Source organism: Episyrphus balteatus, chromosome 2 (assembly GCF_945859705.1).
Source record: "Episyrphus balteatus chromosome 2, idEpiBalt1.1, whole genome shotgun sequence".
NCBI lineage: Eukaryota > Metazoa > Arthropoda > Insecta > Diptera > Syrphidae > Episyrphus > Episyrphus balteatus.
The window spans coordinates 51,844,422-51,867,356 of record NC_079135.1 but is presented as its reverse complement, the minus strand read 5'-3'; the positions used below and the strand labels follow the sequence as shown (position 1 = coordinate 51,867,356).

General features: G+C 31.5%; 1 protein-coding gene across 1 annotated transcript; it reads left to right on the top strand.

Moving 5' to 3' along the window:
• Window positions 1–412: 412 nt before the first annotated feature.
• On the top strand, window positions 413–22,355 carry LOC129912342 (28S ribosomal protein S35, mitochondrial). Its single transcript, XM_055990558.1, has 4 exons — window positions 413–652; window positions 710–1,573; window positions 6,216–6,324; window positions 22,038–22,355. Exons 1-3 carry the CDS (start codon window positions 529–531, stop codon window positions 6,272–6,274), a joined length of 1,047 nt encoding a protein of 348 aa, XP_055846533.1. The 5' UTR covers window positions 413–528; the 3' UTR covers window positions 6,275–6,324; window positions 22,038–22,355.
• Window positions 22,356–22,935: the final 580 nt, after the last annotated feature.

Sequence of the window (22,935 nt, the reverse complement as noted above, 5' to 3'; positions counted from 1 at the left end):
CTCGGGAAGGAGAGCATGAGTAGATGATAGTACTAGATTAACCAAAACATCTACTAGTAGTAAACTACCACCTCCAATGGAACAGGGCTACTATTAGTAGACTACCACCTCTAATGGTACAGGGCTATTATGAACCTTGAACCAGTGTAAAACCTCAGTTTTACCTCCGATTTCTCAAGATAAAAGTTTGTTGAACCATGGATTAAATATTTGTACAACTGGTCCTTATTCAACTGCCTCTTAAAGGTGCAGCTGCGACTAATTTAGTTCCTATTTGTAGATGAAAATGTTAATTCACTTTTGGATTTGAAAAATCTTGTGTAGCCGTGGCTCTAAACAAAATTATAGCAACATCAAATGCACACGCGGCCCAAGTTCATTTATTCTACTACATTTTTTTTTGAAGTCTCAAATGTCAAAATTTCATCTTTGACAGGTCTTGCGTGATTTCTTCTCGGCAATCCAGGAAAAAGAAATGAACAATTAATTTTAAGAAAAATAAAAATATTTAAATAAACCTTAGCTAAAATGTCGTCCCTAACTCGTCTAATCGAACACAATCTACGCAATTCAGGATCAAAATACTCCTTGAATCAAATAAGATTGTTGTCATCCCAAACCACAGAAACTTCAGCTAACGATCCCGAAGAAGGTAACCTCTTTTTTTTATCAACACAAAAAATAAACTTTTATACTCCTCATTCTCCAGAATTCCGAGTGTTGAATCTACGTGCTGTTCGAAATGTTGCACCTAGAAGAAAACCATTTAAAAAAGACCCGATTCCACCACCCAGAACTCATAAAATGGCAACGGACCAAGATTGGACAGCTGTGTGGCCAGGTCCAAGGACATTTCATCCTGCAACAGTGCCATTGCCAATTAGACAAGGTTTCACAGAAAAAGGTGCTCCAGCACCTTCAAAGTTCGGCAATGCTGAATTAATGAAAATTCCTAATTTTCTACATCTAACACCACGCGCAATTAGACAGCAGTGTGAAGCTCTAAAGAAGTTCTGTACTCCATGGCCAAAAGGCTTAGAGAATGAAGAGAAATGCAAGGTTCATTTCCCAGTTGAAGTAATCTATGGTGACTTTGTTCATGGATTGCCAACTATTCGTAACATTGAAGCTCGACGAGTTACATTGAAATTGAAACTTTCCTGCTTGAAATTCGATCAGCATGCTAGGGATAAATTCTTACGTCTGATTGGCGATAGATATGATCCAGAAACTGAAGTCATAACAATTATGACTGATAGATGTCCGTTGAAGAAACAAAACTACGATCATGCAATGTATCTGCTGACTGCATGTTACCATGAGTCTTTTATCACAGAACCATGGGAAGCAACAAAGTCGGAAGCAGATATGGAAACTTACTATTTTAATAGAAACAAATCGAAGGTTTCTGCAGAAGCAATTCTTAACTGGGGTAAAGCTAAGGATGCAAAAACAACAACAGCCAGTGAAGGATTCGCAAAGAGTGTAGAGAATCTTATTAATGAAGGAGAAAACGAGTACAATATTCAAAAATACAAAGACGAAGTTAAACAATTGTTGGGCATCGCTAAAGGTTAGACATTTAAGAAAGAAAAAAAAAAACATGTTAAATCTATTTCACTAAAAGTAATTAAAGAAAATTAAACCAAAAAATTGTTAATGTTGTTAAAATAACAGCTGGGTAGGTTTTTATATAATCTATGTTTATTGTTTTATATAAGGATTCAAAATACATATTTGATGATCTTCTCTAGGAGATGTATGTCTTGAAGATTGTAGAGAAGTATAAGAAAAAAATTCTTTGAACTAGTTTCTAGGCTCTTTATGCTGAAAGATGACAACTATTAGTAGTTACGAAAATCAGATGTATCTTCAAACGGGCGGTTGGCATAAGGTGCATGTTGCAAATAATGGCGTTAAAGGACAATATTGGTATGATAATATAAACGTGTCCAATGTGTGCCAACAACAGAATAACTATACCACATTTCCAATGAAATCTGAGAAACAGCAAATTCTAGAACTACAATGATTGTACCTACACATGTTGCATGTTGTATGTATGCATTTAGTGCCTGTTAGTTACAATTTTTTTGATAGAAATTCTCATCTGAAAATTTATGTCGTTTTCGATTGGTTTCACTCAAGAATTCACTCATTCTGAAATCGAATGGAACAGGTCAAGTCGCTTCCACTCAATTCTTTTTTTTTTTGTGTTTGTGAAATTTGAAATGTCAAATATTGATATTGTTTTTTTTTTTTCTAAAGAAAAAATTATACAAATTATAAATCTGAAGACGACAGGAGAAGAAAATGATAAAAAAATCATTCCACTGCATTAAGGTACCCATTTCAATCTTATTATTAATTTTAATTTAATTTAAATTTTTGAATGACAACAAAAAAAGAATGATTGAGTAATTTTTGTTGACATTTTATGTCGTTTTCGATTGGCTCTCCGGAAGCGTCCCGAATCATTCAGAAGCCTTCTGAAAGCGTTTTATTCTCACGAATATGACAGGTAGGACGCTTCTCAGAAGAGAAATTCTCTTCTCGATTTAAAATCGGAATTCACTCGAGAAGCACTAATACACGAATATTTAAAAGTCAAATTAATCACTCAATCAATATTTTTTTTATTTTTTGAAATAAATTAATTTTTTTCCGAAATAAATTTTTGAATTCATTTTCAAACTTGCCTAAAATATTTTGAAAACCAACTTCCCTATTAATTTCTTCAACATTACCAATTTTTAAAAAATTTAAAACATTTCATTTGAAAGAAAAATAAATTAATATAAATATTTGACATATGAAATTTAAAAGAAAAGCACACAAACACCAAACAAAAAACAGAATTGAGTGGAAGCGATTTGACCTGTTCCATTCGATTTCAGAATGAGTGAATCCTTGAGTGAAACCAATCGAAAACGACATTAGTGTTCATGTATTAGTGCTTCTGATTTTAAATCGAGGAGAGAATTTCTCTTCTGAGAAGCGTTCTGTCTGTCAGTTTTGTGGGAATAAAACACTTTCAGAAGGCTTCTGAATGATTCCGGACGCTTCCGGACAGCCAATCGAAAACGCCATTAGAGATCAGGGGATTAATTTCACAGCTTACTACATTGTTTACATCAGCTACATCAATGACTTTTAACTTTAATTGCGGCGGCCTGTTGGACTTCCCGAAGCACTTTTTTGAACATTTGAACTATTCAAACCATAACATTTATTTCCCGACGTTCAATCGGACTCAACTATTGGCTTTTGAGGTTGCTCATGTAGTAAATGTAGCTGATACAGTTGATGTAGTAATCTCTGAAACAGGCTACAGCAGTGTTTTTTTTTTTGGCAAAGCTATACGCAGTAGGATTTCTCAAATATCAACATTGACCAAAACTTTATGTGCACTCACCAAGATATAGGAAAAAAGAAACTAATAGTTACTTTGTCAAAACTCTATCAGCAGCTCGATTTAGATTCTATTTCTATCGGCAGCTATTCCAATACAGCTAATTTCGTGTTGGTGAAAATATTAAATAAGTTGAAACTAAAACTTATGATTTTGAATTCTTTCCTTCCAGTTTGTTGTCGGTTTAATAAACACACATCGTCGGCCTCATAAGAAAACCTCGTAACTCCCAAACTCAAAATTTTACAGGAGAAACGAAAGAGTAGAGAGACTACAGATCAGTTGGGGAGTAACATGCTGTGCAAAATTTGAATTTAAGTCTATTTTGAATTTTCCGGAATGACTTCAAAATTTTTGGGTACCTCCGCTGGCATATTTTCAAAAAAATGGCATTTAAAAGTAATTTTCGAAAAAAGGAGTTACGAGGTTTCCTTATAAGGCCGACGATATGTAGATTGTTTTTGTTCTCTTTTCTCCGAGTTTTATTTCGATAAATGAAATAAATAATGCATGTATGTATGTATTACGCTATAAAAACGACAATACAATAATTTAACAAGTCATAACTACGCTTATGTCAATTTGGATGCAATTAACGACCTTTAAAAAAGCAATGTTTGTTCCAATTTTAATTAAAAAAAATTGATGATTTTTTTGGTCCCACAAATTACTTCTGAAAACTCCTTTGTTGTCTACTGTCCTTCTGTGACATGTTGGATAAAAAAACTTTACTCAATTAAAATTTAATGGTTATAAATTAATCATTTCAATTTATCATAGAACCGGTATAGGGTGTAAAAATGCGGTTTCATGTACTTATAATTTGCCTGGACTATACACAGGCTGATTCAGGAGGAATGTGCCAAAAAGCTAGAGCGTGTAGGTTGGGTTGAGACAAGAAAAAAATCGTATTGGAGGGTGGGGTCTATGCCTCCACGTTTAGCCGGGAGGGGCAATTTAAAAAAAAAATTGACTTAACTTGAAAAAAAAATTATTAAAAATCAACAGTTACACTTGCAATAACGTGCTATACCTTTTTAGATTTCAATAAAATTTTGAAAAATTAATTTTCAAGATCAAAATTTTGAAAAAAAAAAAATTAAAATAAATAATTTCAAACTAATTTTTTTCAAAATTTGATGTAATTAAGTTCTATTTTAGTTTTTAAAATTCGATGCTCTCATTGTTTTTAAACAAAAACATAAAACCGGATCCAGAAATATCTTGTCATTTTAGAGAAATTACCAAAAATCCAAAACTACTTTTTTCTAAGAAACCTCTTTATTTTTTTGTTTTAACCTTTCGTCTATATTATTTTGTACAACAAAGTGACACAGTATTGGATTAACCTTGAATTGATCAACTTTTCTCATTGATAACACCTAAAATCTTACCTGAGAATTTTTCTTATTACGTCTGGGGTGCCCGCCGCCCAGGGATTCTAAAAACAAATAAGAGCATCGAATTTTAAAAACTAAATCAGTACTTAATTTCATTAAATTTTGAGAGAAATTAGTTTGAATTTTTTTCCAATTCTTTTTGTTTCAAAATTTTGATTTTTAAGGTTAATTTTCAGAAAACTGTACTATAAATTGACTTTATTTATTTTATTTGTGAAAGAATAGGTTTTTGGCTTTACAAAAAAGTATAGCATGTAACCATTGATTTTTAATATTTTTTTTTCCAAATTAAGTCAATTTTTTCTTAAATTGCCCCTCCCCGCTAAACGAGGGGGAATAGACGCCCCTCTAATACGATTTTTTTCTTGTCTCGACCCAACCTACACGCTCTAGTTTTTTGGCACATTGCTCCTGAATCACCCTGAATATTTTTTTTACTGTTTCAGTTTTTAAGTAGAAAAAAAAGTTCCACATACGCCACAGTGACCCATATTAGTTGCGTACCTTTGGAAACATTTATCTACTGGACTGTTTTTTCAATAGAGTAATATTAGTTAAAAGCTAGGTACTTTAAGTACCAATCAGTAGATAAATGCCCTCAAAGGAACTCAGCTATTTACATTGAAGTACATATGTAGGTATGTTGAAAAATTATAAATTTTTATGGGAGAAATTCTATTAGTCTACTGTATGGGGGATAGAATTATGTTTCTTAAAGAATGGAGCTTTTTTTTTACAAAGTGAATAAACCACAAACGAGATTTTTTTGGAATTTTAGTATATCTCTGTCAAAAGTTTACACTTCCAAAACTGTTGATAAATATTTTACTTGAAACAATTCTGACTTTTTTCGATTCTTCGTTGTAGTGCACTTTTATACATTTTCAAACTTATAAATAGACGATAAAAGTTTGTGGTGTGTGGGGTCGGACGGAAATATCCTATTTTTTATTTTTTTTTTTTTTCAAAACTAAGGGACAAAATTATAAAGTAGGATATTTCATGAGCTTAAATTTTATAGAATTTATGAAATATTTGAAAAATAAAATCATAATACCATCTCCTGCCCAAAGCTTTCAGACCAACTCTCGGGATTTTTTATAACTTAGGCTTCCTTTCTTTGTTTACTGGACTATATTCACTTTTGAAATTGTCCTCAAATCTTTAATAATTCAAAATAAGTGCCATCAAGGTGAATTCGTGTCAATCCTGGTTATTGTTCATATAATTTAATTTAACAAATCAGTTCACATACAAACTTTTTTGTTATAGTTTATGAAATTAATGCTTGAATAAAACTTTATTGAATATAAAAAGACTGGAACAAAGTCACCATGATTGCAAAAAATCACCCAATATTAAAAAATATTCACAAATATAAAATAGTTTTTTTTTTATTCTAGAATATTACTATTTTGTGTTGGAGATTGGAGGTATAAACAAATGCGACATGATTCAATAAAATACGGCCACTGCGTGATGCCAATTTCCAAGCTCAGAATGGAGAGACAGGTAAGTACTTTTTTCTTCCTCATGAATCACATTCTTCATCACTTCTTCATTAATTAATTCAACAATGATTATTGTTTGTGTGTTAAATTGATTAGGCAAATTCTATCAAATTAAATCAACTTGCATTCATATCACAACAAAAGGGTTAATCCGTTTGATGATGGGGGAAAATTAAATAAGACCCATGTTATGTTTAAGACTTCTAAAACAATTAAATCGAAAAGTGGATTCTAAGGATTACCATACGACCAACATTCAATTGCAATAATTAAGTTATTTTATAATAATAGCTTCTAAATTTGATCGAAAACTCATTAATATGCATCACTTGCACCGGAACCAGTAACAACACAACAATCGACACTGACGACATGGCACGGTGGCGTCTACAACGACAAGTAGACGATTAATCGAAAGGGGAATACATCATCATGATGGTTGCTCACTTTCATCCCTTGTCTTGTAAATATGTTAAGAGTGAGTGCGGCAATTTGTACCTTGATTCAGCAAATTCAATCCTCTATCTTCACTTTTTATGGGAGTTCAACAGTGAAGGCTCCCACTGTCTATATGACGGAATTCCTATCTGACTAATGAAAAATTCTTCAATGCTGTAAATCATAATTACACTTAATTTAGCTGTCATTATATTTTTTGGGGGTTTGAACATATATAATTCCAAGGGATATAATCGTTGTCATACGCCATTCAAGATACCGCCTAACACTTGTGTCAATTAAATACCAGGGACGGTTTGATGTTGAGTTTAAAAAAGAATTCATCTTTATTATGGAAAAAAATATTGCGATAAAGGAATAAAAATAATTCTTTAATGTTTTGGAGAATCATAGATAACTTTAACTTTTTTTTCACTAAAATTGAAATATTCATAAAAATCTAGAAACACTGTACAAAATAATTACACAGGTTTTAAGAGTTGGTGTATATTTCATGGGATTTAAAATTGTTTAATTGAGGTACTTTTATCCACTCAAGTCTGAAATAGTTATTATGTGTTTCGGCATTCATAAGATCCATCTGACCATTTATTGATAGGAATTCCAATATTCATCAAGAATGTTTATACACATCCAAGCAATCAATGATATGACAAGACAAAGTTAGCCCAGGATATCCGATATCCCTTCATTATTATGCATTGAACCGAAATCGCATGGAAAATTCGCTTAACCTTTTTTTTTCTCCTATGTATAGATTTCGTTTTCTTGGGCTTTTCATCAAACTTAACATTGGTATTTTTCTCGTATGTGAAAAAAAGAACCATTTCAAAGAGACTAAAAAAAAGGATAATAATCAAGAAGTGTATCATTTGCACGATTCAATGCACTTGACTCCTTGAGTAATGTTTCGTTGTTGTCCTGCAGAAGGGTGACACATGACTGAGCGATCAAAATGATAGACTGTTATACTAAATAATACTCTCGTACATACGTTTGAAAAATACTACTTTTTTTTTTGTTAAATTTACATTCCTTTCTAAGAATTGACTTTCAAATGCGAAAATCGAAATAAGGTTTTTTATCCTTGGATGGAAGGAAGGATATAATTTATTGTTGGAGTTATTTTTTCCTTACAGTGTTATGCTAAATCGAAGATTATTCAAATTTTTGCAAGTCCGGAGAATGATTGGTATTTGACAAAAGACAGTCTGATTTTTTCTTTGTTATTGGAAAAAAACGGTAGGGTTAAAGAACCAAAAAAGGAATAATTTATAATATATTTTTTTAAAATAAATATTCGTTATTTTTGGTACAGTAACATTATACATCAGATCGATTTTTTGGTAAAATTGTTTATAATAATGGTCTAATGTAATGAACATGTTTAGTTTTCGGAAACCAAAGTGCAAAAAAATTTCAAAATATACCCGGTTTTTTAAGATGAACATTCACATTAAAATGAAATGATGTTCACCTTAAATTTAAGTGGAGTCTAATTATTTTAAGAGGGAATCCTTTTGCTTAAAGGTGGTGGGATTTAAGGTGGGAATCATCTTATTTTCAGGTGCCCCCCCAGAACTGGTTCGTACTTAAAGCAAATCAAATTATAAGAGTTGTTAAAATATATGAATAATAACAGAAAGAACTTGAGTGAAATGCGAATTTTATTGTTTGCTTCATTCCTTTCCCATGAAAAGCTCCACCTCACAAATAAAAAAACGACTATTTGCTGGTAAACACGAATTTTTTCGATTTAAACAAAAGTGAATTTTCTAAATGTTTTTTTTTTTTAACTTCAAAGTGATTTTGGTGAAAACCCCGCAAATAAAACTTTAATGCAAATAAAAAAAAAACAAAACTTGGTTTTCCGGGAAAAAAGTATGTTTCAGTTTTTTTTTATTCTTAGCAACTTTAATATTTATTAGAATGAAGTCTTTAGTATTTGACTAAAAACTACCAGGTCATTAAATAATGGCATAAATATGTCTATAATATTGCAAATTTTTATACAAAATCAATTAATTAATCGAAAACATTTTATTTCTAACTGTTATTGCTGATTTTTTGCCAATCCGTCCCTTGTGCTCCCCCCCCCCCCAGAAAAAAATCCTGGATCCGCCTATGGTAAACAGTGGTATAGACTAAAAAATTTGAAATTAACATTAATTTTTAACGAAAATAAGAAAGATTAAGGATTCATGCCAAATTCTTTCAGCGTTTTTAAAAAGTAATTGAAGTGAAGGTTGTATTTCTACTCAAACTTAATGCATCTTAACGAAACTAGGTTTTGGTTGTTTAGATGAATATAATTCAGGAGTGATATAGTATTTTTTTGAAAAATAATATAAGGCCTAGAAGCTTCTTGTAAAAAATAACAAATCAAAATCCAGTGCATCATAGCCGAGAATATGAGAAATTAAAACCCAAGTTTTTTGTTACTTTTCTATAGCTGAATTTTATTTTGTTTACAAACTTATACTGCATGTTATATTTAAATTTTTGCATGGTTAATTAAACGGCATCACCAATGTGATCAAACGGAAAAGGTGTTTTTTGAGAATTATTTAAAAAAAAATATGATTGCGTGGAATGTTTTATATTTTTGAGCTTATTTATCAATATATCATAAATACACATGATCAAAGTAATAGAAATTGAAAAATCTCCTAAAAAAAAAATGTATGCATATCCTTTTCTTAGTCGGGCAATTTTTCAAAAAGTAGTTTCAAAAAAACACATTCAAACTTTAGATTAATAATAAAGTAAAGTGGTGCTCCTTAAATCTTTTTAAATGTCAGTATGGTATCAACAAAGGCCAACAATTCTGATCGATTGTTCAGGAATAGAACAATTTCCATTAGCCGTCTTCGTGTAAAAAAAGTTACACATCCGCCCTAGTGACCCTCTAAGTTAAGTCCTCCCCACAAAGGAGTTTTTATTAACACCACTTTGAATTTTGCATACTTTTCCAAAAAATTATTTTTTATAGAACCAATATTAACGATACTTGCAATAATAACCTAAATGGAAATGCCTATTTTGCTCAAAAATTACTCTAACTATATTAGGTTAAAAAAGTTTGAAATTACGTTTGAATAAAAAAAACTTATGTAAATGTTTGTCTTTCGAGTCGAATATTATGAATATGAATTCAAATCCAATTCGACTTCGAAAAGAAATGGTACCGGTAAGGGAGCATAAATTTAAAAATCCTGCAACCACATTCTTTAGATAAATCACTCCTACTCTCGAATTTCATTTAAACAAAATTGTATAAAATTTTATTGTTCGTATAATTATGCATTTGACTTAAGAAAAAAGAAGCAGAATTAAAAACTAAAAAGAAAAAAAAACACGTTCGCGCCACAATGTTAATTTCGATTTTGAAGGATTCTTTAATTTGTTTTCATGTTTTTTTCTTGTATTTTTTTGTATCTTACCAAGGGGTGGCTTTTTTATTTTTTTATTTCTATTTCACGCATTTTTAGAAAAAAATCATGTAATTTTCTTTTTGTACATAATTAAAAGTGTTCTAAAACGGAAATTCGAGAACGTTTAACAAAAAATAAAATTAAAACGCGGAAAAATTTACCACCACCCTAAACCCCGTCATCTTTGACTATACAAAATGTTGAACCGTATGGTCGCAGGTTTGAGGGCTTTTTTTTATTATTTTTTCTTTGTCTAGAAAAGCGTATGCTAATGCAACATCAAGAAAAAGAATTTGCATAGAAAAGACGTAAAAATGGCAGAGATGAATGGTAATGGGAAGGGGTTATAGGTGGTGGAATTGGGTGGACAATCTTGTAGAAAGGGTTGAGTTTTTTTTTTATGTCACATTGTAGGTTTTAAATTGGAAAATTAGGAGAAATTTGTTTCGCGGAAAACGACTCCCATTGGTGCCATGTTGTTTTGTCATTTAACTTAGTGAAGGCAATGAAATGACCGTTAACGAACCGAAGAGGTAAATTTATATTGTATTTTTAATTGTTCATTACATGTATAAGATGTTCGTGAAAAGGATACCTAGTTGCACGTTTTTAAGTTTCAAATGGGATTTAGTTCGTTTGGTTGCTTATTGTAGCGTATTTTATAGAAACCCTTTAAAAGTTATTATGTTTTCAACCTTCAACCCAATGATGTTCTGCGATATTGAATTGCTAATTTAAATTGTGTTTTTCCCTTTACTAATTGCCATATTCAATGTATACCATAAAAGTTGAATTTCCAATTACACCAGATTTAAAAAAATGATTTTTAAAAAATAAATATGTATGGTAGACGCATGCATAAATATGTAAATAAATAAATAAACAAGCATAAGAGTAATGGAAACACTTTTTTCCCGACAGAGGGCTCGCATATCTACTTAAGATAATTTGAGTTCGCTGAACACAATGCCGTACCTACTAAGTTTTCCTGGAATCGGTGAAATAAGAAAGGTTTTTGTGTTTAGTGTTCATTTAAGCATTTCAAATGAAATTTTTGCAAAAAAAATAATTTTGAATTTCGATTTTTTTTTGTATTTTGAAAGCTAACTTTTTTTAGCAATGCCTTGAATATTTTTAAAAGTGTTGGAGCTCCAAGTTTGCATCAATTTTTTTTCTTCAAAAGCTACATAACTGGCAAAAAAAAAATCAAAAAAGGAATTTTTTCAACTTTTGTGCATTGGTACAGCGAACTGAAAGTGAACTTTTTAAACTTCAAATTTAAATAGAAAATGACTGAGAGGAGCTACAAAATTAATTTTTGCGGAACAAATTGTTTTACAAAGCTACCATTTATTTTGGCGGAATCTTGAATACAAAAAATTCAAGTTACAAAATCGAGTGCTTAGCATTTTATCTGAGTCTAGGCTACTTCAAATTTTTGCAAAAAAAAAACTTTTGAACTTTTAAACTTTTGTTTTTCCACAGCAAAATATTCATCACTAAATCGAACGACAACATTTTCGATAGCAAAATATCTTTAGTATAAAATATTTATCTTAAAATAGAAAATAGTTAATAATAATAATTTATGATTTTTATTACATATTTGGAGTTTTTTATACAGTCTTATAAGCTTTGCATGATAAAAAAGCAGCAAGAAATGGTTTCCTTAAAAAAAAAAACGCTTTTGATAGAAAAAAAAGAAAACATCCATAGTTGAGGCTTATTACAATTTTTAAAAAATGAATATTCAATAAATTCCATTATTTTCGTTTTCTAAACATTAAGAAAAAAAAAACTCAAGAGAATCGGAATTTTAAGAATCTTTGGAAGTTAAAATCCTCATTTCGACTTGACTTTTACTAATCTCTTTTATAATGCAGAAATAAATGTTCCAACTGAACCCATCCAAATGAGAAGAATGAAAAAAAGCTGATAAATTATTGCAAATACCTTATTAAATTGAACTTATTTTTTTTTGTCTACGTTTATTACCATTCCTTCCCCTTCAATTGCACCCCATAACCCTTATGAAGTGTATTGTTCCATTGAACAGAGTGTGGGCCATATCAAACGCAATTTCCTCCTTCATATATCAGATATACTGTAAATGGTGACAATAATTTCGAAATATTGACTTCCATCCTGTTTTGTGATATCTGAAGAAAAAAAAAAAAAACAAAAAAAAAAAAAAATGTGCAAACTTCGATCATATACAGAAAAGACATTCTTGAATGGGATTGTTCGACATGGCACCAAATAAGCATTGAACATAAAATATATTTTAAATTCGCGCACGTTTCATTCGAATTTGAGAGGTAATAATCGATCCCTGAGGCACTTTAAAAATAAATCGGATTTAAAGTTGCCTTTATATGTTACCCCCATCCAAATGATGAGTGTATTGTGTATACCTAACTACGCTTTATCGAAAGGAGATGTACTGGAAAAATAAAAAAAAGGCTTTTTGCATTTTTTTAAACTGAAGAAACCATATGCCATCCATGGTTCCCATAACAGAAGAAGTATAAATGTGTGGGGTGAGGAACAAAATAAGGGCTGTTAGAATTGGCAAATTTTGAAATGAACTCGAGTTCTTAAGGGAGTCTTCTGTTATCTTATTTGTTTGAATAAGATAACGCAGCCAAGAGTCTTGTTGATAAATGACATTTCACACAAAGTTGGTTAAGATATTCGTCACGATTGTTCATCAGAAATGTCTTTAATGATTTGAAGATACAAGTGCATACCAAATCGCCACTTCGTGGAAATCTTAAAATAAATTCTTCGTAAGAAAGTTTAAAATAAATTATAATGAATTAGTTCATGTTAGCTACCCTGGCCATCACATTTGTTAGGTTCTTATAAGTCTAATAAAGAAGACAAAATTATTTTGATTTAAAAGCTCAATGCTTATAGAACTTCTATATTTAATAAAATTAAACTAGTCGACCGACCGCCGACGTACGACTTGACGTTATGTTTGCATATCAAATTGTATTTAATTTAATACGGAATCTCATCACGACCATGTGTAATTTATTGCCTTTAATGAGTAAATCTAATAAATTCTTCGTATATCCGTCCGTATTACAAGGACACACGTATTTCGCTAACATCTCTATTTGAAAACCCAAAGTAATGTGGTACAGCTCCACAAAAAACAATTAGAAAACCAAATATGATGCCACTCCGGCTCTTCCTTCGAATGCTTTATGTCCTTCCCAATAAAACTAATTTACGATTGCCAGTACTTTCTTTAACACACATCTCCATAGTCAAGCAATAGTTTACACTTGTGACCGCATCCATCCACCACACAATCCTTTGTAATATGTGGTCCATTTGTAATTTATGACTTCTAATTACGAAATGATGAATTTTCATGGGTCCCCTCGCATCGACATGTTGTGAGTACACATACCGCTACGTGGGAAATGCTTCAAAGTTAGTCCATTTTTAAAGTTCGTTATAACCTATTCTATGTCAAAATAAACATTTAAAATTTTATATGCGATGTCATAAACCCTAAAAAGTTGGTGTATGGTTGGATATTTATGGTCGCAAGATACAGGATACGTGCCTTTGGAAAAACAGATCAAACAATTCAAAAATCATTTATAATAATTTTACCATCGGATTATGTGTATGTAAAGTATACAATCTTTTTTGAGGGTGGATTTAATATGGCATGCATTTGTGCTTAGGGTTACCATTGAGTCTATCAGCCTCTTTTTTATAAGCATTTACAGTCTTAACGGATATGTTTATAAGCTTTTTTTTTAACACTTTGTATAGAATTTCTGAGTAAAATATAATGTTCTGTCCTTTTTCCTGAGTCTGGCCTTAATCGGCAAGTTAACTTAAAAGTTGGTGTGTTCAATTCTCTTTTCAAAATGGTATAACATAGTTGAAAATATTCCATTAATACCAGAAATAAAAATGTTTTTCTTTAGAAATGTGACTTTTTTATTAGGCAATTTTTCCATATTATTTAATTTTTATACCTTTTCAGAACTGAATTTGTATTTTTAGAAGTAGTAAGGCCGTGTGTGAATTGCGTTAAATAGTTAACACCGTGTAAAATTTTTGACACGGTGAATAAAAAATTTTCAGCTGTTAAAAATTTATTGGACTCTGGGACCTGGTTAAATTTGAGTTAAAATTTTCAGCTGTTAAAAATTTATTGGACTCTGGGACCTGGTTAAATTTGAGTTAATTTTTTTTTGCAGATGGATTTGTTTTGTTTTTCTTTTGTTTTTTATTAAAAAGGAGTATCATGGCAGAAAAAATGCAACAAAAATTTTAAACAATAAATTTTTTTTTTGAAATTTTTTTGTTCACCTCAATAGTGTCAAAAATTTTACACGGTGTTAACTATTTAACGCAATTCACACACGGCCTTAAGTGCTGATTTTTTAAAAGATTAAACAAGTTTAAATAATACTATAAAGGTAGTAGCTGGTAGACTACGTTTTAGCATAGGTTTATGAATGAAAATAGTAGAAAACCCTGACCTTTAGGTCTTTTGACTGGAAATGGCCACCCAAAGCAGGTTCGAAATAATTTTTTTTATGTTGAATTTAATGACTGCATGAATTTCGGACTTCTCGGGATAAAATAAAAGTGAAAGCTTCTTCTTCATAGTCTCCAACACAATTAGAAAATCAATATTGACTTGACCTTAGATAGCTTGGAACATTACACTGGTCTGCAAAATTTATCTTTTTATTTCTCCTTCAAATAATTTTTTGAAAATATAAAAGATTTGACTTTCCCGAATCTAAATCTGGTTTCAGAAAAATTCTAGCACGTACTATTTTTTTTTTTATGATTTTTTAAATTATGAGTAGTTTGTAGAAAATAACCCTTTTATATTCGGTAGACCTTGTACAAAAGTAATAATCATTTTGAGGACTTATTTCTCATAACATGATCTGTCAAATGGCACCAATTTGTATTTATTAAGAAAAGTTCAAACACATTTAAAGATACTAATTGACAAAAACATCAAAAATATCGAAATATTGCAGGTTTTAGTAAATCCCACATGAAAAAAGAACACCTTCTTCTTCTTCATTTTTCTCGGCGCTGTTATGATCTCGATGTCGAGGGGATCATAACTATCCCACGTAACTGCTTCACACTAGTGATCCGCCTGTGGGGTTCGCCGGGTTGACCTCAGAAATCGGCGGCAAGCCTCCCGGTTTTGTATTGTTCCATTTCTAAGGCCAACGGAATGCTGGTGGTTTTGCATTTGCTTGTACCAGGAGTTTTTAGGCCTACCTTTCTTTTTATTTCGTGTTGGAACGTTATATGATATTGCTTTTTTGACGGGGTTCTCAGGATCTCTCCTTTGAACATGGCAATACCAACTGAGTCGGTCGTGTTCAATTTTTTGAAAAAAGAACACCTTAATTAGGGAAAATGTAAAATATCAACGCCCATTATATTAAAAAAGTCAAATATGTAAAGAAAACTATAATAAAATAGATTAAACAAAAATTTTACGTGTTTTGTAATTTTATATAGGTATTATTTTTCTATTTAGAAATATCTAATTTTTGATTCGATAAATTACCTTGTAAAGCTTCAGATTTGTTTCTCCTAGGAACAAAAGTATATTTTTCTAATAGTTTTTGATGTGCTGAGTTAGAATCCGAAGTCTACAAAATTCTAACACGTCAGGATTTTGAGATATACACATTGAAGTATCACAAAATCCAGTTTTTTCTTAGAAAATCTCAAAAAAATTACTATATCTCACAAACCAGAGCTGACCGAAATTTTCTGAGTTCGGATTCAAAATCAGCGCACTAAAATCCATTAGAAAAGTATACTTTTGTTCTAGGGAGAGAGATACACGAATATTTAAAGACAAATTTAGTTAAAAAGACTACATTATGATAAAATATTGCTTCGAAAACAGCAAAAAAATGGGTTTTTGAGATTTTCTAACGGGAATATCTAAAAAACGTGACGTGATAGGCCAATTCTGACTATGGATTCGGAATCACGAGGATTTCCTTGCAGACCAGTGTTATCCTTGACATTTTTCAACAATTTGGTTGTCTGAAGTGAAACCGGTTGGTTTGCTGTTCGTAAGTTTGATGCTGAACACAGCTTCATGATTGGAATCACTTTTAAGGCTCGGGCAGACATAGTTTCGTAGTAAGTGCAGAAGTGCAGCCTTGGGTGTTGTGGTAATTGCGATGGGCTATGATTCCAGAGGTCTGGGCTAAAATTCAAGCCTTCACCACCTAAAACATTTTTTAAATTAAAAAGTCTGCACTCCCCGGTAGCTTTATAAAAGTTATGACCAAAACATTTTTTTTAGCTAATTTTTTCTCATATAAATGTTTGGGGTAGTTCGTATTATCCACATTTTGTTATTATGGGAAGCAAAAGACGAGCCACACCAACGAAGGTCTGTTAGAATGCCTTACCATTGTTCCATTTCTGATTGATCCATTGAAGTCCAAGTGTGGTGATGCGGTCTGGCATTACATAATACTTTCATACCAATGCTATACCCCTTACTAACCCTTATTTTCTTAGTTTAAGAGTTTAAAATATAGGAACGATGGTCACCACAACTGTGTAGTTCCATCTTGAGGGATTCGTTTAAAAAGTAGATGACAAATGACACAGGATATTGTGAGCTGTCTTTTTTTGTTTCGGATAAGAACAATTTATTAAGATAAATCAAAAATCTTAAAGATGACATATTGATGCTATTTTGCGACACGTCGCGTCGCGATGTGTTGCGAATTACCGTTAAATTGAACTTAAAAAAAAAAATAAAATAAAAACCACAGTAGGTATATGCCGAATGAAATAAAAAAAAGTATCCTCCACTTCAAAGAAATAAAAAAAAAATCAAAAAAAAAAAAAAAAACCAGAGGTCTAAATTTACGTCTCGTGGGATATACCTTTAACATAAATTTTTTAACACAAGTGGCTTTCCATCTTAGCTTTTCGCAACTGGTTGATGTTGTTTGAACCCCTTCAACCCTTCTTTTATTCTTTTTTTTTAACAAACCAGGGTGAGAAAACCGTATACACATACGTAGAGGAGCATGAAAATATGGTAAAAATTGTGTTTTTGAACATGTGTAAATCCGGAAAATAAGAGTGGGGGTGAGCCGCTTAAGAGGATTTATTGCCGAGGTGCGAGACATAAATTCTCGTTTTGTGTGATTGCCTGCAATAATCGATAGAATAATTGACTGGTTTTGGTACGAAAATAAGAGTAGGGTTAGCTATATATCATTCTTCTTCTTTTGAAAGTGTAATTTATTTTGAACTTGAATAGCTCTGGTTTCGATTCTGGGTTATTTTTTTTTTTATTATTAAAAAAAAAAAACAATTTAGATTTACCAATGATTAGATTTGTCTAACATTTTTCAATTTTTGAATTAAATTAATTACACTTATCAATAAAATCAATTTGTATATTGTTTTTAGAGTCTTTTTTTTTGTCTGGTTCTTCATAATGTGAGTTTCCTGATTATGAATCTACCTATTGGGTCAAGTTTTTAGGATATACATCAACGAATACAAAGTTTTTAAGATATTTGCAAATCTTCGCAGGTTTTCTGTCTTTTTAAATAGCTTTTAAGGCACTTGGAGGCACAGGTACCTTCTCTTTGTAAATGCATTTTTCACGGATAAATAAAATACTTTATTGTACTTAATTTGTCCAAATTACATTTACATACACTCTGCTTCAACTGAATAAGCACACAAATTTTCAAAGGTATTTTGTCCATTTTTTCCTCAGATTGAGCTTTCATGTAACATTTGATGATGTTTACAGTTAGCTTGCGATGTTGAGAAACCAAATCAGAAAGAATAATTCTCAAAGTACCGCTATTTTTTTTCGTGTTCTCTTAAAAAGCGTCCCATATGGAAAAATGCAGTTTTTTTTGCGTCAACTGAATAGATACACGGTCTTACAAAGTCAATATCTTCGTTGTTTATGAGAGTTTTGAGGTGTTTGGCATACCAAATCAAAGGTTGAAATGTTCTCAGTGAGATTTTGTCATTTAATTAAAATTTAAAAAAAGTAGTAGATTAAAAGCTTTGAATACTGTCGACAGAGCTAAAATTAATTTGTTAACGGAACAAGTACTGACCGGGTCTGCTATAGCCACCAAAATTGATCGGAGTTTTAGTGTGTTGCCTATTCGTACCTCAAAAATAAAAGTTCGTACAGGAAAAATATGAATTAAGGTAAAAAACGGCAAAAATAGCAGTTAATCGATGAGAAATTTTGAGATCTGCCTCCAAATCATTTGACTCTTTGGCGAAAATCAAACAAAAAGCTGGTGTTTCTGCAAGTGTTTCAACACTCCGCAGAGTAATTAACAGCACGGATCATTTTAACCCATTAAAAGTCCAAAAGAAACCAACTTTAAACAAGCAACAAAAAGGTATTCGTTAAGAATTTTCTAGACTCCATATGAGCTGGAAAAATGAGTGACGCAAAGTGGTTTTTTTTATTTGAAAAAGTTCAAATTTGATGGATTCATAATTGAAGTCATCGGGGCCATCAAAATTGACCATTTTCAAATGAAAAAAACCACTTTGCGTCACTCATTTTTCCAGCTCATATGGAGTCTAGAAAATTCTTAACGAATACCTTTTTGTTGCTTGTTTAAAGTTGGTTTCTTTTGGACTTTTAATGGGTTAAAATGATCCGTGCTGTTAATTACTCTGCGGAGTGTTGAAACACTTGCAGAAACACCAGCTTTTTGTTTGATTTTCGCCCCAGAGTCAAATGATTTGGAGGCAGATCTCAAAATTTCTCATCGATTAACTGCTATTTTTGCCGTTTTTTACCTTAATTCATATTTTTCCTGTACGAACTTTTATTTTTGAGGTACGAATAGGCAACACACTAAAACTCCGATCAATTTTGGTAGCTATAGCAGACCCGGTCAGTACTTGTTCCGCTAACAAATTAATTTTAGCTCTGTCGACAGTATTCAAAGCTTTTAATCTACAACTTTTTTTTAAATTTTAATTAAATGACAAAATCTCACTGAGAACATTTCAACCTTTGATTTGGTATGCCAAACACCTCAAAACTCTCAAAAACAACGAAGATATTGACTTTGAAAGACCGTGTATCAATTCAGTTGACGCAAAAAAAAACTGCATTTTTCCATATGGGACGCTTTTTAAGAGAACACGAAAAAAAATAGCGGTACTTTGAGAATTATTCTTTCTGATTTGGTTTCTCAACATCGCAAGCTAACTGTAAACATCATCAAATGTTACATGAAAGCTCAATCTTAGGAAAAAATGGACAAATACCTTTGAAAATTTGTGTGCTTATTCAGTTGAAGCGGAGTGTATATGATGCACTGGATGGGACTGAAAGAAAACGTCACAAAAAATATACTTAGTCAGCCAGATTGTGGTTGTAGAACCCTTGGTTTTACATGCTTCTTTGGGATCTCCGTGGCAGCACATACTGAAATTCCAATAATTCTATACGAATTATTAAATAATTCATTTTTATTTGATAAATTAAAAAATTTTAAACTTTTTTCAAAAATATTATCATTAAAAACTTTTTTTCTTTATATTTTAAAAAAGGTTATATTGATTTATCAAACGAAAATTGAATATCAAAAGAATTAAAAGCGAGCGCTTTTTAACATCAAACCCTTTTTTTAATTTTTTGCAGAATTTTGTTAAATCATTTTCTCGCTAAATTAACTTCTCATTTGATTACCTACTTACTTTGTAAATTTTTTTCATATAGGTACAATTTTTTGTTTGATAAATATTTTTGAAAAACGGCTTAAAATTTACAATAGGAAATCTATGAAAAGTTTTTCTTAAGAAACTCACCTTTTTCCTGCAAGCTTATAATTTTGGAATACCCTCAACTTGTCAAAAAAGAATTTTTGATTTTTTTCCAATCATGAATCTCTTTTTCGAAATTTGAATTAAAATTCTTATTCAAATGAAATCATAATATCAAATTTCCATTTTTTTTTCTCGAATACAAAAAAAAAAACATCCCATCTCTCAACTCCGAGTCCTACTAGAATAAAATTTCCCATGATTTATGCATGCCAAGAAGATAATAAAGAAAGAAAACACAAACTCTTGGAAAGCTTTACCTTAAACCCTAGCTATGGGATGAAGCATGAAGTAAAACATCTAAGATTACTAATGGCTATATGCAAATATATAACTGAACCCATTTTTGTTGACATTATCTTCCATAGAAAAAAAAAATATCTATGATTAATTGCCACCCTTGAGGACTTGTATTTTTGATTCAGTTTTTACAGCACCCACGGTAGACATTCATCTTCCGTGGTTGTTGCATAAATAAACGTAAACTCCAGCATCCTCTTTATGATAAGATAATTTAATAGAGTTTCACCTTTTTTTGAATGCTACGCCCCAACCTGCCCGGTTGAAAACGGTTTACGATGGGAAAAAAGAAAGATTTTTCAAAACTGATGAAATTTTAATTTAAAATATGGTTATCACTTAGTCCACCAACCATCAACCACCCTTAACTTGAGTTTTGGTAGCGAAAATGAAAATTCATATTTTTAACACCACAATGGCGATGCCCGTCGTCAGGGCTTAATTGTGTTATAGCTTGATGCCTTCAGCATTTTGCTCAAATTCCAATTGGGGTACACTTGATTGACCCTTAATCCTACTCATTTTTTTTTCATAGGGCGACGATACAAATTGTCAAAATGTGTACTCACACACGACCCCATGACAAGAACACACGCACGTCACTTTACTTCGGTTACAATTTGACACAAATTGACAGCATTCAACGGAAAATGAAGCAAATTGCAAAACAAAATTGAAGCCGCAATTTATTCACTAGGGACGGGGAATCTAGAACAGAGCAACGGTTGCGTAATTTAATTTAACGTTCCTTTTCCAGAATTTAAGAATGGGTAAACGTAAACAGAAACACACCACCACCAAGCTTGGTGGCGTATGAAACATGACCAACACCATATAGCGTTGGTGGTTTTCCTGCTAGAAAGTGGCAAGAGGATAACGCACTCCATCCCTTTTAGCTTCAGACATATTGCAAAGAAAAACAACATCGTTTGAGTATCCATGAGAGATGCCAGTGCCATCTGATGCCGATGCGAAGATTTATATCCTATATCCTTGGAATCATAGTGTTCGAGTTAAGCAAAATAAATGTTCGCGATAAGTTGAACATCTTGGCTTCACATCTTAGACTTATAGGCAAGAAGGAAGCCAAAGCCAACAATAAGTAATGTCCTTAAATAAATAATTTCAAGCTGAGGAGAGCAAAGACATCGGGGAGCGTACCGAGAACTGAAAGTTGTTCCGAAAATCAACAATACTACTTTCAGGGTATTGAATTTTTTTTAGAACTGGGCCACAAAAGTTTTTTTTGGGGGGATTCGTTTCAATTGATAAGGTCAAATGCTTTACTTAGTCTAAACGACTGGGTGTCGTTGGCGTGCTTCACGAAAGGTTGCCATGAAGTGGGTGTCAATGTTATACAAACAATGTGTTAATAACACCTTTAGATAAATATTGAAGTCCATTCCTTCCAAAACAATATTCAACATTATAGACTAAAAGTAAACCATATGCAAGCATCAACAAAAACAGTATTTACCCTTAATTGCGGGCTTCAACACACTCATAATAAGCCTTAATATCAACAGATATTTTCGTCTCTAGATTATTTAACATTTTTCTTTGAACACTTTCATTACACAAATGAAACCACTAATTTGCCTCGAACTTCACAATGACTAACAAAATTAAATTATCTTTTCAGGCAGCAGGAGGTTCAATCCCTTTAAAATGGGTATACCAAGTACGGTACTACGTGTTGAAATTTCGGCTGACTGAATTGAACATACGTGTCTCTGCACAGGTCAGGAATTGGTACGTCCATAATCGCATTAAAACTGGCAACCCTCTGATTTTAAACTTTTCCACACCAGTCCATATGACATCGGCGGAGACAACCCTCTTTTGTGTTGTGTTAAATTACATATAGAAATCAAATAACAGTAATAAAATTGAAATTTACATATGGATCGTTTTTGAAGAAAAAAAAAGACTTGAAAAGATGATGATTTTGAAATTTGAATTTGAACTTATATATACTCGTACTGCAGTTTGTATATAAATTGTTCAGAATTTTTTTCTGAATGAAAGGGGAAAAATATTTTTGACTCTCAAGTCAACCATCTTTTCATCGATCTTTCAATAAGTTCTTCAAGTTCACATAGCTTATGTTCCACAGGTCAGATATGAAATAAAATCTTTTTCTATTAGCAAACCATAGCACTCTTTTTGAACTATAACGCACGTTCGAAAAAGTTTTCAGTTCCTTTCGTAGTTTCCTTTTACACTTTTCTATTTTTCATGTCACGCTGCGTTTTTTCTGATCTTGGTGATATTCTGTATCGCGAAAACGAACAAACCTTTTCGTATGTGCGAACGGTTCGCTACATACATAATGTATAACTTGAAAAACGAAAGAATTGGTTCTGAATTTGTCGCACATTTTCTTTCGTTTTTCAAAAACAAATGATCGTTTTCACTTATTAATTTTTTTGATTTACCCCCGCGTTTCGAAGTTATTCAACTTTAAAATATAAAAAGTAAATTTTTCTCATTTTTTTCCGATTTTTTGACGAAATTACATAATTATGAAGTTAATAAAC